Below are 17530 nucleotides of genomic sequence, written 5' to 3' on the forward strand. Positions count from 1 at the left end.
GAAATATAGACATAACGCGGGTATTCTGAAACAGGAGTGACAGGAGAAGAAAATAGAAAGTTATTTACTATTTTCCAAGCAATGAAATAGGAGATTGATTGGAAAAGGTGAAAGATGAGAGAGAGAGAGAAAAAAAATCTGTCATTGAATGACGTTTTCATCGGAGAGGAAAATAAATACCAACAAATGAAATTTGACTCATCTTTGCAAGTTTCACCAAGCATGAAAATGTCCCTTTAAAATTTCTAGTAAGCAGTGGCTGGCTATGGGATTTTTTCAGTGTAAAGGGAATCTGAGTTCAGGAGGCCAGGGAACGCCAGAGGAAAGGGATTTTTTGGTGTTTGGGGCTCTGAGACTGTCAGTTTAAAAAATGAAGGTACTATAGAAGGGCCAAAGTGACATTTATCATGCCATCTCTCCAGGCTCCTGTCTCTTTAATCAGCTAGCCTGATTTGCCCAGTAAATGATTCCTGAGTGTGTGTGTGTGTGTGCGCGCGCGTGTGTGCCCGCGCGCGTGTTGTAGCTCTGTCAATCCTTGGATTAGAACCAATGATTGCAGCTCGTAGGAGGGCTGTCCAGGGCCAGATTGTACGATGTGTCTCAGTGCCAGAGTATGAGGAGAGATAATTACTGAGAAGTCACACTCTCCCATCCTTGGCTTTCTCGTGGTGTCCTTCAGCAAAACAGTGGATTTAAATCTCCTTCCACCAGCTCGAGAGCAACGCAATCTGTCAGGAAAGAAAGAGAAAACCGAACCTGACAAAAAAGAAGAAAAAGAAGAAAAAAAAATCATGAAAACCATCCAGGCAAAAATGCACAATTCTATCTCTTGGGCAATCTTCACGGCGCTGGCTGCTCTGTTTCTCTTTCAAGGTAAGAGCTTGCTATTGATCTGCCTACAGCCGACCCAGGAATTGTACAGTGTGCTGTGGGTGATTCGCAGACTCTCCGAGTCGGCTCTGCTGTATGGTTTGCAGGTGGAGGAGAGAGCGTTCGCTGGCTTTCCAGCAGCATGGCTGGGACGTTTTCCTCCCACCCAGGCTGTGAGGGTATTGATCCGATTCTGGCTGCTACGGGAACGGGTGGGGGATGTACGTACATAAGTAAAGCGTGTCTGGGGCTCCTGTTTGGTAACGTGGCTGTGTGCTGGTCCCTTGGCTGTCTGTACATTCTTGCACATACAGGATGGATGGAGACACATGGAAGCCGGGGAATTAAGGATTCGGAGGGCGGCGGGGAAGCTAATGCGTTGCTTGTGGTACTGGGAAGAAATTTCGAGAGGAAACTTTGAATATCTATTGGCCAGTAAACTTGCAAAGCTTCTGCAAGGAGCAAACGGAAAATGCAGGCTAGGCATAATCAGGTAACTGTGCTTCGTGGTCAGGAAGCCGGCTCCGAGGGCTGAATCAGTCTGCAGCAGAGCTGGGCAGCCCGGTTAGTTTTCTGTGTGTTTGGGGGTGTGTTTGTGGAGGGGAGCAGCGGGAGGTGGTTAAAAAGCAGATAAGAGGCTGCAGGAGCAAGCAGAGCTCTGAGATTCCGGAAAGCTCTCCTAAGTTGAAGGAAGAGAGGCAGTAAGAGTCGAATGCTAATGTTCTGTTTCTTTTTCTGGGAAGCCGAGCCCTCTGGGCTGCAGTCAGGGCCAGGCTTGCTGAGTTGTGGTCCTGCTGTGCTGGGGTGGGTGGGAATCCACTTCAACCTGGAGTCCCCTTGTTGCACGGGGTGGGGGTGGGGGGGCAGCGCTCTGTCCCGGCTCCCACCTCCCAGCAGGCTCCCACCTCCCAGCAGCCGCTTTCCCTGCCCACCTGCTCACCCCGCCCGCCCTGTCCTTTGAGGATCTGGCGTGCCTCTTTCTCATTAAAGACCCCTGCGTTCCCAGGGACTGAGGTGGCAGAGAAACTTTCCCCGGTGGGTGGGCCAGCTCCGTCTCCCACAGGACCCCAGTTGGGAGCTCAGCGCTGGCTGCTGCGTCCCCAGAGGAAAGTTGGTTCCCGGGGGTGGGGTGGAGGGGGTGGAGAAGGCTGGGGAGTCCCACCCATCCGGTTCCCTTCCCCACTGCAGTACGGGGCTCTCGCGGTCCCCACCTCTAGCCCCCTGAGTTCCCCCTGAGGGTGGTCTTTGGGGACTGTCCCCTTGCCGGAGTTGCAGAGGTGTCCACGCAGACCCACAGGAGGTGGGCAGGGGGACCAGGCTGGGAAGGATCAAATGCCTGCGAACCCTCGGCTGGGGCTCAAGGAGGGGGGAAGGGGACCCTGGAGGGCTCTGAGTCAGATGCAAGGAAGTCCATGTATGGGATCTCCTTGCCCTGCAGCTCCCAGCCATGGGGGCGGGGGGCACAGGCCTCAGGGTCTCCCTCCTCCACCACGGGTCAGTGGGTGTGAGTGTGAAGGAGGCCACGTGGAGGCAGCCCTGACTGACTCCTCTTACATAACATGGAGCAGAGGCAGCAGGCGTGTGTGTGTGTGTGTGTGTGTTCACACACACTCCTGCTTGTACTTGGGTGAACAGGGGCTCACCCAGTGAGATCAGGGCCCCAGCTCTGGCACTGGAGAAACTGAATCCAGAGCCAGGCAGCCTCCAGGTAACAGCTTCCGTCATGCTAACCACAGAAATGTAAACCAAATGGGGGAGGGGCGGAATGAGCGGTCCGGAGGAAGGGAACGGGGAAGGTCCCAAGACCTCCATCATTTCCATCCGTTCTGAGGTCTGAGTCTCTTCTGTTTTAACCTCAGACTGGAGACAATTGCCAAAATTCCACCATCCACAGGCCCACTGGCAGCTTGCCAGGAGCCCCAGGGCCATACTGGATTTACATACAAATTAGCATACGTGATTTTTTTTTTCATCAGAAATAAATGCAGGGAAGCATAATATTTGCTCATACTTTGAATCATTCCCTAACAGATGAGAAGAAAGTGTGGGTGCGAAGTTCTCCCCCCAGGGAATTCAGATTGTGCACTCTTGTTGCCATCTTGGGTGGGGATGGGGGTGACTGGGTTACCCCAGCCCTTCCTCTCATTCTACCAAATCCTGAATTTCCTAAGACAAATCATGGCCTTACTGGCACTATCCACCTGGAACCAGCTTTTGATAGGCTTCAATGTGTCATAAAAGAACTGGGCTGCCCAATTTTAAGGCAAAGTGACCCCCGAGACCCACCCCCACCCCCTCTAGCCACGTGCCAGCTGGACCAGCCAAGGTGATGTGTGTTTTCTCTTTCAGAGCATAGGAGCTGGTGCAGGCCAGTTACCTCTTATCAAACTCACAGAATTACTCAGGCAGCCAGGTCTTGCCTGCAATAACCCACCCCTATTGCATTGACCCGGTGGGATTAGTTAGAATGCAGTACACATTCTAAGGCAATTTTTTTCTTCTCTGTTTTTGTTCTAGGCTGGCTCTTTCTAGAGCCCTTACTTCCTGGGCTTCTTGCCTTCTTGAAAAGGTGTCGGGGGCTAGGGGCGGTTGATGGACCCCTCCCTGACCTGCTCCTCACCCCAACCCAGAGCCACCATGATCCAGCTTAGAGGAGGAGGGAATGAGCCCCGATTAGTGATAAGGGGGAGGGTGGGGGTGATTAGCGCCCAGGGGCTCTGGCCCTAAGACGCTCCAGGGTTGATTAGCCAGAACTCCTTCTCGGCCCTGGGAGCCAGAGCAGCTCCTGGATGAGGCGCTGTCCTTTTCAGCTCACCGCCCACCTCCTGCCATGGAGAGGCTCAGAGAGGAATGGCTGGTGTACGGCAGCTTCTTTCTAGAAACTCGACCATTTCTCCTTCGAAGGATTAATGCTCCTTTCAACACCTTCCCAGGAGCTGGGCTAGATTCCTGCCTTACCTTTCTCATTTTCTCTCATCTCCTCACATCCCACATCAACGTACCTGCCCACGTACACAGCAGCAGGGCAGAGGGGAAGGGAGAGGAAATGGAGCCTGGTTCCTCTCTCCTTCTCTGGGTGCTGGCAACACGGACACGGTTCAGCTGGGCAGATCAGCCAAGTTCCTGCCACTCACAGCAAACACTTGGGTGCCAGCCGCAGCCTGAGCTGGGCAACACTTCTGAGGTGGGGGGAGTGGGGGTGGCAGATGAGACCATAACGATGTTTACTGGCAGAGTGAAAACTCGGTTTGGGGTGATGGGCTCCTGGGTCTGATGTAAGTAAGCATTGTGGGCACTTGGAAGCGTGGCCAAAAAAAAAAAAAAAATTAAGGGGAGATGACAGAGGAGATTCACAAAGTGGACGCTAGCTGCCAGGCTTGGAGTTTCCAATGAGGGAGGCAGGGAGGTCACCGGCAAGTCGTGGAGTGCATAAGAACTGCAGCTTCCCTCCACTCTTCACACCCTGGGACTGCCCTCTGGGCATTGGATAGAGGTGGGCGCAGAGTCCCAGCTGGGGTGGGGCTCTCAGGTGACAGTTTCAGGCTAGTCCTGGGGCTGGCTCTTCCCTTTCATCACTTTTAAAGCCAAAGTGAGCCTGGAAGCCCTTCTCCACAGCTGTGGCCTCTGCCCCTGACTTCCGTGGTTTCTCAGTGGCCTCTCCTGTGGCACAGGGCCGAAGGGTGCTGAGCTGTGTCCCTGCAGGGCCTCTCCTGGTTCCCTGCTTGAGTGCTCTGAGGGGCACTGTCCCTAGCAGCTCCCTGGGGCTCTGCCCCCACTCCCTTGCAGCCCTGAGGTGCAGCAACCCAGGCTGGGGAAGGCTACTTGTCATGGATGGGTGACACCAGTGTTGGCTTCAGCCACGGTTTATCCCTCGGGATGAGGTGGGCTCTCCGGACATCCTAAGAAAGGGTGACATGCAGGACAGGTGATTCCTGCACTTGTAGGAAGATGCTGGAAGGATGTGCGATGTTCTCACTATTTCCTTATGGTAGAAACACTTCGGAGAGGATGACTGTGTCGAGGATTTGTCTCTGTTCCAGATATTTTAGGTCTGGAGCTCATGGCCTGCCCCTGCCTATCAACTAGAAAGATGAAGGTGTAAAAAAAAAAAACCGTTTTGCTTTATATTTAACCTCAGCAGAGGACCTAAGGACCCTTCAAACACTGTAATGGGCTTGCCTGTCTGATTTCCAATCGCTTCAGGTGGCCTGAACACAGCTGGGTGGGGAGCAGGTATATCCGAACACAAAGTTCTCCATGACTTCCGTAGGTGACAATACTTCCCTCTGGGAAGTCTCCCCACCTGTCTGCCAGGCCGGGGAGCAACCCCCCCGAGGGTTGTAAAGACTCATTAATGCTTGTAACGCAGCAAACATGTGGTGCTAAGTGGCGCTCCACACTGAGCCTGCTGGTATCTACGCAGCTCCTTGCCTTTCTGCTCTACTGGCTTGTTACATGTTTACTTTATGTCTGTAGTCATTTGAAATTCAATAAAACTAATTAAACATAAAAAATGAAAACATGCAAAAATAAGGTAATCGATGGCGTGCAGGTCCGATGGGGTCTTGGGTACCGCATCCTCCGGGCTGTCTCCTCCGCCGGCCTGGTGGCCCGTGCTCTCCTTCCCTTAGAGGACGCGCGGTGGAAGAAGACCAGAGGGTATTTAGAGGAAACACGTGCGAGCACGCCTCCACACCTTTTCCTAGTGGGAGGAAGACTTCCGCCAGGAGGAGTCAGGGGGCGGGGCCAATGGCAGAGGGGCGGGGCTCTGGGGGAGGGGACATGGTTGGAACCAGGAGTTTCAGAGAGTAAAAACCAGATGTAAGCTGGACTGGCAAAGGGTGGAAAGAAGAGGCGCCCATGCTCTGCTTTGACTGATTTCCTTCAGCAACCTCTAGAGCTTATGTTTTATGTATTTATGTGTGTGTGTTTCTGCAGCCTTCTGAACTGAGCCCGCCCTTGCTATGGCAGCTTAAACTTACAGGAGCCTCCATGGGAGAGATGTGCGTGTCCCTCCACCGTCCTTCTCCTTCCCTCTGTCCCTGCTCCTCGCTCTCTTCCTCTCCCCTCTTCTCCCTCCCTCTTTCTACCCTCTCTCCCTCTCTTCTCTGCCCTCCCTTTTCTGTTTCTCGCGGTCCCTTATTCTTTCTTCCTTTCATTTTTCTTTCTCCTCCGTGGGAAAAATAATTGATCAGATGACAGATCTGGGTCAAGCTGGCAGGGGCTGCTCCGCCTCATGTAGGCTTGCCTAGGAGAGGGGGGAGGGGGGGTCTGTCCTCCCAGGTCACAGGAGCCCAGATGATAGACTGCAGTGGTGGTGGTGGGGGGACCAAGGAACCAGAGGGGAGTTCATGTCCGTAAGGTTGGCTGGGGTCCCACTGAAGGCAGCGTCCTCAGGTGTTGCATGTCTGATACCCCGGGGTTCCACATCCTTTTTCCCTTTGCCTCTTTCCGGCTTCTGTTCCACTTGTACAGCCTACTTGTTGTAGTTTCTTCCCTCATCTTTCTGCTTGCCCCTCCTTTTCTCTTCCTTCCCAAACCAAGACAGGAGATCACAGAATCTCCCCTGCTTAAGTCATATTAGAGAAATGGCCTTTTGTTTATTTGCAAGAAGAAAAACCGAAACTCTGCCAGAAGAGCTCTGTAAGTCATTTGCAAACTGCAAAACAAACCAACAGCGCTTCACATTTCCATCGCTGAGAAAAGAGTATTTCAAGAGAGACTGTCAAGCTGAGAAACCAAATATTGGAAAACACATTCTTCAGCTTTGTTACTAAGGACATCTTAGGTTACTAAATTTGATTTTTTTTTTTTTTTTTGGCTTCTAGAAGAGTATTGCCCTTTACAGTAATAAAGGCCTGTTCAAAAGATAGACTGGTTTTGGCTTCAGTAGCTCATTCAAATTCACTCTCCAGAGGTGCCTCCTTGGCTTCATCTTGGTGGTGTCACCAAAATCCAATTCAACACAGACTAGATCTAGTTGTTTACTTGTGCACTGGTTCAATCACCCAGCGAGTGTTTATTGAGCTCCTATTACGTTCCCTGCATTGTTGTAGGTGCTGGGAATATATCAGTGACCAAACCAACTAAAGACAGAGTACAATCCCCAGATTTGATTGATTTGTCATCTTTTTTAATCACATTGGGAAGAACCAGCAGGATTATCAGAAGTAGGGGTGGAGGGGCACTGGGTGACATAGTCTCCTGCACAATTGCTTATGCAAATTACAACGGGTGGCAAGAGCACACCAATCCTGGAGGCTTGTTTTTAGATGGGGAGCGTGGGAGAGAAAGCGCAGTCAGGCTCTGGGTTCATTGTGTCAGGGGTGCTGCCTCTATTGCTCCATTGTGACTCCTGGCCGGAAGGGCTCAGGGAGGGATGTGTGACGCTCCCTGCCTTAGCACGTGGACAGCAAAAGCTGCTGTGAAGGGTTGGCCTGGTGACCATTGGCTCTTGTCATTGTCATTCAAGTTATTGGTTGGTTCTTGGCACCACTGCCACCCTGGCCAGTGGCCTGACCAACGCCTTAGTACCCTGCCTTCTGCAGAGAACTGGATGGCCAAAGACAGCAAGGGGTGGGGGTGCTTATGCAGGACAGGGTGGGGTTTGCTGAGGCAAATGATCGGGGTGAGGCAAGTTCAGTTCGTGGGACCCTGAGGGTTTCCTATTTTCTGGTGGACTTAAGATGACCTCCTTTCGGAGAACTCTTTCTTTGCTACCTACTCGTGTGCTCAGTCATGGACTGAGCTCACGAGTCTTCTCTGTCCATGGGAATTTCCAGGCCAGAATACTGGAGTGGGTTGCCATTTCCTTCTCTGCTGCCCACTCATCACACCCTGATTTAGGGTTCCTGGAATGACAGATAAGCATCGTCATTTATTTGTTCTCCTCTGATGCTATAACTGTGGTTGGGACACAGCCTTTTTTCAGTTGTCAGCTTGTGCTCTCAGCCGTATGCACCCAAAGAGAATTGAGCTTCCCTTCTGCTCACAGTATGTGTTGTGGATGCCCTCTGAACATTTTAGGGGAGTTGCTCACCTGGCTGCTTCTGTCTGCATTTCCATAGTGCCGGTGACTCTTCTTAGCATTTCCTCTGTAGAAGTACAGGTAAGTACCTTTCTCATGGATCCATGATTCTTCAAGTCAAGCAACCTGGAGCAATCTGCCTTCTACTGAGATTAGGAGGTCCTCATGCGACAGGTGCAATGTGCCTTTGTTTGCAATACTCCCATTTTCTAAGCCAATGGTCCTCAAATTTGTTCTACCATGGAATCACCTGAGGAGGTTTATAAAAATGCCAATGCCCGGATCCCATCCCAGAATGCTTACATCAGCATCTCTTTGTGAGATGCTCTGGTATTTTCCAGAGTTCTCTAAGAGGTTCCAACCTATGGCCAGGTTTGAAAGCCATACCTCTTTGGTTATCAGAAAACATTCTCCAACCTGGGATAAGGCACATCCCTTATAGGAGCCTCTGTCACTTCATCTCTAAAATAAAGCGGCTGGACTAAAAGATTTTCAAGTTTCACGTCCCGCATTTTGCAATTCTGCAAATAGCCTTTCTGAGTCTAGTACTTGAAAGGTAGTGGTGCTAGGAGAAAATATTCAGAAGCAGTGTCTGTTTGCAGGAAGCTAAGAATATAAACACAGCCACAGACGGGCGACCACAGTCAGAACATGTGAGTGGTGTGTGTGCACACAAACAGTGCATACTGTATCATACACACTATCACGTATCCACACATGCCTGTGTTTCTCGTCTAGAAGGCATCCTTCAGGTGGGAGGGAAGGACGAACGAGACATAGCATTTCAGGTAGAGGGACTCAGGAATGAGAATGATCAATCCCATAGGAGAAATTCCAGAGCCTTGGAATGTGTGAATGTGGGTCAAGAATGGATGTGTTGGAGCCTGATTTAGCGCGAGCTAAGTGATGGTGAGTCTTGGCAGAAGCTCCATTCATAAGTGTGAAGATTTCCATCTCTCTCTCCCGGCCTCCACTCCCGCTCACTCCGCAGGAACCGGTTACCCAGCCTGCTGCTTCCATCTCTCTCCTTCGCACAGGCAACAAAGGCTCCGTGCTCAGAACCCCAATGGCAGTTTGGCAGCTACCGTGTTAGGCCGAGGGAGGCTAGCTCTCGCCTCCAAGCCAGGTCAGACCCTGCAGCGCAGGCAAGAGTGAAAGCATGCCTGTTTTGATAGAGTCAGCAGGTGCAGGCAGCACAGGGGGAGCAGAGCTACCGTGCAGATTTGTGCCAAGTACAGTCCCTGGGTAACTCACAAAGTGTTCCCGCTGCTGTGTCAGCCAGGCAGAGTCACAACCAGCTCAGGCCCAGAGAGACTTTCATGATGATTTATTTCAATCCCTCTGTTGGAGCTCTAACATCCCAATGGTGCAGCTGCAGCGGTCCCCTTCTATCTCCAATGTGGGGTAACTTGCTTCTCTCCAGAGCTATTGCAACTGATTGATCAGGAAGAGAGGGAGACAAAGGAGAAGAAACTGTCCTCTTATCGATTCCAACCCCTCGCTCTCTGTCTGGAGAGGAAACACAATATAGTCTTTGGATGGTCTGGGTCCAAGCTCTGGCTCCGCCACTTCCTAGTCTGAAACCTTTGGCGATTTAATCAACCTCTCAGGGCAATTCAGTTCCCTCTTGTACAAAACAGAGCTAATTCTGAGACTTACATTTAAGGCTGGTGTGAGGATTACATAAGTTACTGCGGAGAAAGTGCTCAGAACACTGCCTGGCACACAGTAAGCTCTCAATAAATATCACCTATAGTATTACGAGTGCTGCTAATACTACTACCCACAGGACGAGGCTGATTTTTCTTCGACATGGCTTTTCTTCAAATATTTGAAAACACAATTCCCTCCCCTTCTCCCTAAGTTAAATATTCCAAGCTTTTCTCCTGTTTCCTGTATAATCGATCGTAGAAAGGGTGCCGATGGCCCTTTCCTAAAATTATTCTGGTTATGCTGTTTTCTTCTTAAGGTAAATCTCTTCCCCGTGTGCTTTGAGTATTATAGGATGTGGCCTCACCTGATTCTAAATCCAGATAAAATGAAATCTCTGCTCTCTGGAAAGGCATGACTGGGGGGTGCCAGCCTCTCTCCAAACCCTTTGTCCTCTGGTTCCATGAATTCCTAGGGCTTTGCTGCGGCTTCCTCCTAGTAAGTGTGCACCTGCTCCCTCTACTGATGGCTGCCCTGTCCACCTGGCAAACACTTGTTATGATTCAAGACAGAACTCCAGGCTCAGCGTCTCGCTGAAGCTCCTACTGCCTTCTTTTCTGCCCACCCCCCATGGCTCTGGCGCTTCCTTCCAGTCTTTGCAGCTATTGCAAGTTTGTGTAGCTCCCTGCTGACACCTCTGTCTCCCATCAGTGGACAGTGAGCTCCTGGAAGTCTGGCGCCTTGTGTGCCAGCACACCCAGCACAGTACCTGGCACACAGTTGATCAGTGTTTATGGATAAAACAGAAGAGGGAGAGGAAGAGAGAGAGAAGTGCCCTCAGATTTATCAGGAGCCATAGAACCCTGTAGACTCTGGGCAAGCTATAATTAACCCTTTCTTCTCCTATGACTGTGTCATACTGTTCACAAAACAACCTGACCTTGAAACCTGCCCTTCTCTGAAGTCTGTTTATCAGATTTAACTCATCTCTTCCCCTGACAAGACCTCTTTTAGACTCTGAATATGGAACTACACACATCAGTCACCCCTGCCGCCAATCACCAGCCATAAACCAGATGTTATAGGTACCCAGGTAGCGGAAATGAGCTCTCATTCTCCCTGGCTAAACTCACCCAAGAGCAGGAAATTGTCCCTCTAGGGGTCAGCTGGTCAGAAGCTTGGAGGAGGGGGCTGCTCTCTGAGCCATGTTGGCATCAGAGAGCAAGGGAAAGTCAGACCTAAAACAAGAGGAGAGTGACTGGTGGGTTTTCTTTATCCAGAGAAGGTGAAGAGGATCAGTGTTTCTTACCCACTTCTTCAAACCTACTCTGCCTCCTTCTTCACCATTCCCTACCCCGGGAGCATTTGACTGTCTGTTAAACAACCAGAGGAGACCTGACCCAGGCACAGCAAGATTAATTGATACCCTTTTTTTCTCAATGCAATTGGTGATGCATAGACATCTGTAGTTCAATAACCCATTTTGTCAATTCTGAAAACAAACGAGAATAATCATTCTATATTTCTCTTTCCTTCCTCCCTTAAAACTTCTTAATAGAAGGATTTGAATGCCTTATCACCACTTTTTCATCCCTTCCTGGCACTGCTGAAGCCTTGTCCAAGGCTAAAATAGTTTAATCATCAAGTCTAGAAACTTTGCACATACTTTCTAGAGTTGTGGGAGGTACCTTGGAATTTGCCTTGTCTCCCACCTGGATGGTGTTGGCTAATTCCTGCTCACCAGCTTCAGGACCCCCAGAGAGCAGAGGCTGTCTGACCTGTGGTCCCGGTTCTGGCTGTCTATCCGAATCACCTGTGGAGATTGTTAGACGCCCAGGTTCAACTCACAAAAATCTCATTCTGTGGATCAGAATGGGGTGAGGTCATCTCTACTTTGAAACACGTAGGACTTTCAGTGCAGATACAGCTGAGGATAACTGACACCAGCCCCCACTTCATAGTAGATAAACTCTGCAAGAAAGTATTGCTCAGTGTAAATTCTACCCTTTCTCTTTATACATAGTGTTCTAAATTTGTTTAGGACAGCAATATGCTTGTTTATAATATGCACCTCTGAGATTTGCTTAGAGCTGAGGATGGTCATGCCATGTGAGTCAGGCCAATGGAAAGTAGGCAGAAGTTTCCCAGGTGGCAGTTTGAGGGTTGTACTCAAGAAGCCTGTGCTTTGTGAACCCTACCACTCCTACATCTTTTCTTGACTGAGAGCCAGGCACTATCCGGGGGTCCAGGAACCAACCTGAAAACAGAAAGGAAAAACAAAAATTAAAAAACTCTTACAACCAGAATGGCAAAACAGGAAGCTCTTAGGTTGAACTAAAGGAATTTGCTGTTTGAGTAAATCAAAGATAGTTGAATAGAAACAATTTCATACGGCTCAGTCTAACAGAAGGACCCCAAGTTCAAGATAACATAGCAGTCATGCCAGCTGTGCAATATGTATTTCCACACTTATTATTTATGGGCAATATTTCCATCTAATTAGGATTCTATTACTTGTAGCTGAATACAACCCTAGTAAATCTACATGGAACAAAAATGTGCCTCTTTCTGATTTATGCCAGTTAGAGCCACTCAAAGTACCAGTAATATTGTGTGATCCAGTTTCTTTCTAAGAGAAGACTCTGATGGACCCTAGTTATCTTACCTTGATGTTCTTAGCTCCTTATCAGCATTATCATGCATAACTTCTAAACCACTAATCATTGTGATCGCTATCTTCTAAGCGTGCTCCAGTTTGATGATGCTTCACTAAAAGACATTATCAGACAGATTGCTCCTGCTGTAGTTTGATTGCCAAAGTGGGGAGTGGGTTATTGCCTACTACATTTTGGACTTTATACATCAGACCACTTTTATTATTACACTCATTTCTTTTCTTGTTCAGGTATTCCACACTGTTGCTCATTGAAGCTGCACTCATTCCTCTGTCTAAATTGCTGTTATTCAAGACCTCTCCCATCCTTGCTTTCATGTGTTTGAGATTTCATTGCATGTGGATCCATTATTTAAATCCACTGAGGCTATTTTTGTATTCTGATGAGCTGTCACCATGAGTTTCCTGTCATTCCCAGGTGATATAAACTTGTCATGTCCACATCGCCGAGGTGAATGATTAAAACACAGCAAAATCATAGATTCAAGAGTACAGCCGAGTTCTTACTTACATTTTTATTTCAACTACTCCAGAATGATTTATTCAGACCCTACTGTGTGCTGGCCATAAACAATAAGTCCTAGTTCTTACATTCAGTCAAGAAAGACAATTCAAGACAACATGGTAAGTGTTGTGATGAAAGTACGTCTTGTTTGCTATGGCCACATCGAGATTTTTCAGGTCCGAGAACTCTTCTGGAAGGAAGAGATGCTAAAGCTGAGACACAAATGTTACTAGATTCAACCAAGTAAGAGGGGAGAGAAATATTACAAGCAAAGGAATCGGCATATGCCAAATCTTAAAAACAGGAGAGCATGGTAGGAATTTAGGAATCCAATACCAATCTGGCTAGACTGAGTGTGTTTGTGTAGTTTCCTGGGATAAAGTGGGGATGGAGGCAGCTTGTAGATAGAAAGACAAGGGGTGCAGTTAGAGAGGTAGTCACAAGTCACACCTTGAGTGGCTTTATGTTTCTTGTTAAAGATTTTATTCTGAGGGAAGAAAGGGTTGTATGCCAGAGAGCAGCATGATTAAGTTTGCAGTGTTAATTGATAAATAACATGATTTAGGTTACTTACAAATGTTAAAATGGTACTCCAGTTGCAGTGTGGAAATGAATTAAAAGACTAGAGGATGTGGCAGCCAAGCAGGCATGAGTTAACCAGGTGAGACTGACAGAGACAAGGAGATGTGGGTATTCAAGCATCATGGACTTAGAGCAGGGGTCCCCAATCCCCAAGGCCACTGACAGCTACCTGTCCAAGGTCCGTGGCTGGTCAGGAGCTGGCCACACAGCAGGAGGTGAGTGATGGGAGAGACAGCAAAGCTTCATCTGCGGTTCCCCATTGCTCCCCATAGCTCACATTGCTGCCTGAAATATACCCTGCCCCCCATCTATGGGAAACTTGTCTTCCATAAAACCAGCGCCTGGTGCCAAAAAGGTTGGGGACTGCTGACTTAAAGGATAGGACCTGGAGATGGAGAGGGAAAACAATGATGCACGAGAAACCAAAATGGAAGAGGACTTCTCATATCTGGGTAAATAGGACACAGGCAGGTTTTAGGGAGAGTGTGATGAAAGCAATTTGGGTCTCGGTGGTTTTATTGGTGTACACAGAGCTCTCTGATATGAAGTTAGCTGGATGAATCTGTAACTCTGGAAAGATACCTGAGCTTGAACAAAGAGGGTCTTTGACACAGACACAATGAATTACCCAGGAAGGGAGATGATGAGAAATGGGGCAGACAGCCAGGATTTAAGGATCAGAAAGGGAAGAGATCTTGGGAAAACAATTGACAATAAGTGGCCAAAGCATGGGAGAAAAACCAAGAGAGTGGGATGACATCGGGGTTAGAGAATGTGCGTTTGGGGCAGGCAAGAGCCTTAGCCACCGCATCTTATATTGCTGAGGATCAACTAAGATCAGACTTAGAGGCAAGAATATCTTCTATTCTCTTGGGAAAACAGTCTTTGGGGGTGGAGCCATAGTGTAGGGATCAACTGGGGTGAGAATAAAAAATGTGGATGATTATTTAAGTTTTTTGTTTTTTTAAAGGGAGGTAAAGTTGTGACACCAATGGGAGCTGTAGCTGGAGAGAAGTTTGTTGCTTTTGTAAAATAGGGAAGACAGATCCGAATACTGGTGGGCGCGGCTGGTAAAGGGAGGGTGAAGGGGAGATAGGAGGTGGCTACCCAGGTGAGGGCCCTGGAGGAACGTGGGGCTGGGTGGGCAAATCTTGAGCATAGGAAGAAAAATGGGACTCGCAGAGAAGGAAAAAAAACAGTATCATCACTATTAAAAGGAAGGAAGGAACCACATATTTGAAAATATCCATAAACTTTGGGTTCAGACAGAAATGACAACCACACAGTGAAAGCGGCTTAAAGAAGATAGAAGTCTATCTCTCTGGTTACAAAACCACCCCACTGTGTACCTGGCTGGTGCAGTGTTCCCAGCCTCAGGGACACTCAGGGACCCCACCCTTTCCATGGTTTGGATCCAGTGTACAAGGTCTAAGAGGGCAGCATCCTTGTGCCAGGCCATGGGATGGAAGAGGAGAAAAAAATAAGGGGCAGAATGCACACACAGACTATCTCCCAAGGATGCTCCCTCCCTTGAAGCTGTCATAGAACGTCCTTCCTCACACGTCCTGGGCCAGAGCTTAGTCACTCGGGCACATCGAGATGCAAGGCAGTGTGGCCAAGGTACTATCCACTCTGGATGACCACATGCCCAGACAAACTCAGGGGCCCGTGACCATAGAAGAAGGGGAGGGTGAATATTAGGAGCCAATTCACGTTTTATAAAAGGAGGAGGTTAAACATCCCTTGACAAGAACAGGAGGGGCCCCCATACAAGTGCATGGTTAAGGCCTTACTACTTACTCTGTGGCATCTAACCATGGGTTTTCAACATCTCTGGTCCTTAGGGAAATGCAAATACCATGATCGATACTACTTAATACCTATGAGGATGGTTATTAGTTTTTAAAAGTGGTGACAATATAGAGAAACTGAATTGGAAACTTGTGCACTGCTGGTGGGAAGGTAAAGTGGTACAGTCACCGTGGAAAATCGTTCTCAGTTCCTTAAAAAAATTAAAAATGGAATTACCATATGATCCAGCAGTTTCACTTCTAGGTGTATATACCCCCCTAAATTTGAAAGAAGACACTCAAACAGATACTTGCACGCTAATGTTCACAGCAGCATTATTCACATTAACTAAAAGTGGAAGAAACCCAAGTGACCAGCCAGGGAGGAATGGATAAGAAATATGTGGTCTGTACATATGATGAGATATCAACCAGCCTTATGGAAATGAGTGAGTAAAATTCTGACATGGGCTATAACATGGGTCCCCAGTCTCTGCGATCTAATGCCTGATGATCTGAGGTGGAGCTGATATAATAATAATGGAAATAAAGTGCACAATAAATGTAATGCTCTTGAATCAACCCCATACTATGCTCCCCCCCCAGCACTGGTCTGTGGAAAAATTGCTTTCCAAGAAACTCTTTCTCCCTGGTGCTAAAAATGTTGGGGACCCCTGGACAACATGGAAAAACCTTGAAGACATTATGCCAAGTGAAATGTCAGACACAAAAGGATAAATATTGTATGATGCAACTTCTGTAAGGTACTTAGAACAGGAAATTCATAGGCAAAAAGTAGAATCAAAGTTACCAGGAGTGGGAAAGGGGTTTTATTATTTCATGGGTACAGAGATTCTGTTAGGAAAATGAGAGATCTGGGGACACGGATGGGGGTTATGATTGTACAACATCATGAATGTTCTTAATGCCACGGAATCATACACTTAAAAGTGGTTGAAATGGTAAATTTTATGTGTATTTTGCCACAATAAAGACAAATGGAAAAACGAGAGCCAATTAGCAGTCCGTGGCACTGTATGGATGCAGGTAAACTTTGAAACTTAGTGACAGGAAGTTGAAGAAGTTTGCATCTGATAGCTTATATTTTCTCTGAGTGTAATTCATGGAAGGTTTATGTGTGCACACTCATGTATATAAGTTTCCTGTGTATGCCTATAACTGTATAGGCTGGCTAATTTTTTCCCCAGAAAGCAGAAAAGGACTGAAAATAGTTGTGTGAATAATGATGGAGAGAACTGGCTTGAGAATCAGAGGGATTCCACGTAGTATTAATCACGCCTTTCCTCATGGCATTCTTTTCTCTCTGGATTTTAAAATCATTGTTATTATTATTATTTTTACTGAAGCGTCGTTGATGTACAATATTGTATGTTACAGGTGTACAGTATAGTGATTCATAATTTTTAAATGTTATGCTCCATTTATGTTACTCTGAAATGTTAGTTGTGATCCTCTTTTCTCCATATTTGTAAGATACGATATGATCTACTCTCACCATATTTTCCACCTCTTTTCCCCATCATTTAGGAGATATACTAGACTTTCTCCCAAACACAGTCAAAACTCATCTCCAACTCAGTTCTCACATGAATTCTGTAAGGAATTATGGAGATAGAGTTTTGTGTTTACAGTTTACAGAGCCTATCCATGTAAAATATATTTCTTGATCTCCACACCAATCAAAAAATTCTTTTCTCATCGCAGTTCCATTGTTAACTCTGCCTTTAGAAACTGAGGGTTTTTGCTTTTGTCTTTTTCCCTGAAGGCTTTATTTCCCTCAACTGTAAATGGAATATTTAAACTTTCTTGAAATGTAGTTTTCATGTTTACGTGGATTATCTTGTGAAATTCATCTCTCCATTTGTACTGAAAAGTAAAGCCAGGGGCCCTAGGAGGCTTCTGAACAGTGCACGTGTTCCGAAGGAACACGTGACTGTTTCTCCCCATGAGGGCATGTGCACGTCACCCCCCCAGCCCCCTCCCCCACAGTCTCTCACCACTGGCTTCCATTCTGTTTCTGACCTTCCCTACGTCTCCAGTGCCAGCTCAGGCTGCCATCATTGCTCACAGGACTACTGTTGCCTCTGAACGGGTCTCCTATACCAGTCTGCCTCCCAGCCCAACCCTTCCTCCATCTTGCCCATCACTGATTATCTTGCCACAAAAACAAATTTAGCCACTTGAGTGCTTTACTGAAAATCCCTATTAGCTGCACATGGCTCTCAAGATAAAGCCAAAGTTCCTTAACTTGGCACAGGTGGCCCTTCCCCCTCTGCCCAGCCTGGGTCCTGCTCTGTCTCCCAGAGAACTTCTCGTGCTGCCCTCCAGCCCCACTGACCCAGACACTGACCCTGGAAACAGATCCTGCACACTGATCTGGAAGCTGACGCCTTTCCACCTCACAGTGACCC

General features: G+C 47.8%; 1 protein-coding gene and 1 pseudogene across 3 annotated transcripts in view; both read left to right on the forward strand.

The window, feature by feature from the left end:
* The first annotated feature begins 617 nt into the window (after positions 1 to 617).
* The window catches only part of NTM (neurotrimin), a 961781-nt gene continuing 944868 nt past the window's right edge, over positions 618 to 17530 (forward strand). Inside the window, exon 1 of one of the 3 annotated variants that reach the window (XM_081537930.1) lies at positions 618 to 873. In XM_081537930.1, the coding sequence (XP_081394056.1) occupies positions 792 to 873 (82 nt within the window). In that variant the 5' untranslated portion in view covers positions 618 to 791. The remainder of the gene's footprint in view (positions 874 to 17530) is intronic. The other 2 variants (XM_081537932.1, XM_081537929.1) reach the window with 2 other exon arrangements.
* LOC145524969 (U6atac minor spliceosomal RNA) lies at positions 15020 to 15134 on the forward strand (annotated as a pseudogene).

The sequence above is a fragment of the Giraffa tippelskirchi genome, chromosome 10, assembly GCF_054371585.1.
Source record: "Giraffa tippelskirchi isolate mGirTip1 chromosome 10, T2T-mGirTip1v1.2.pri, whole genome shotgun sequence".
Lineage (NCBI taxonomy): Eukaryota > Metazoa > Chordata > Mammalia > Artiodactyla > Giraffidae > Giraffa > Giraffa tippelskirchi.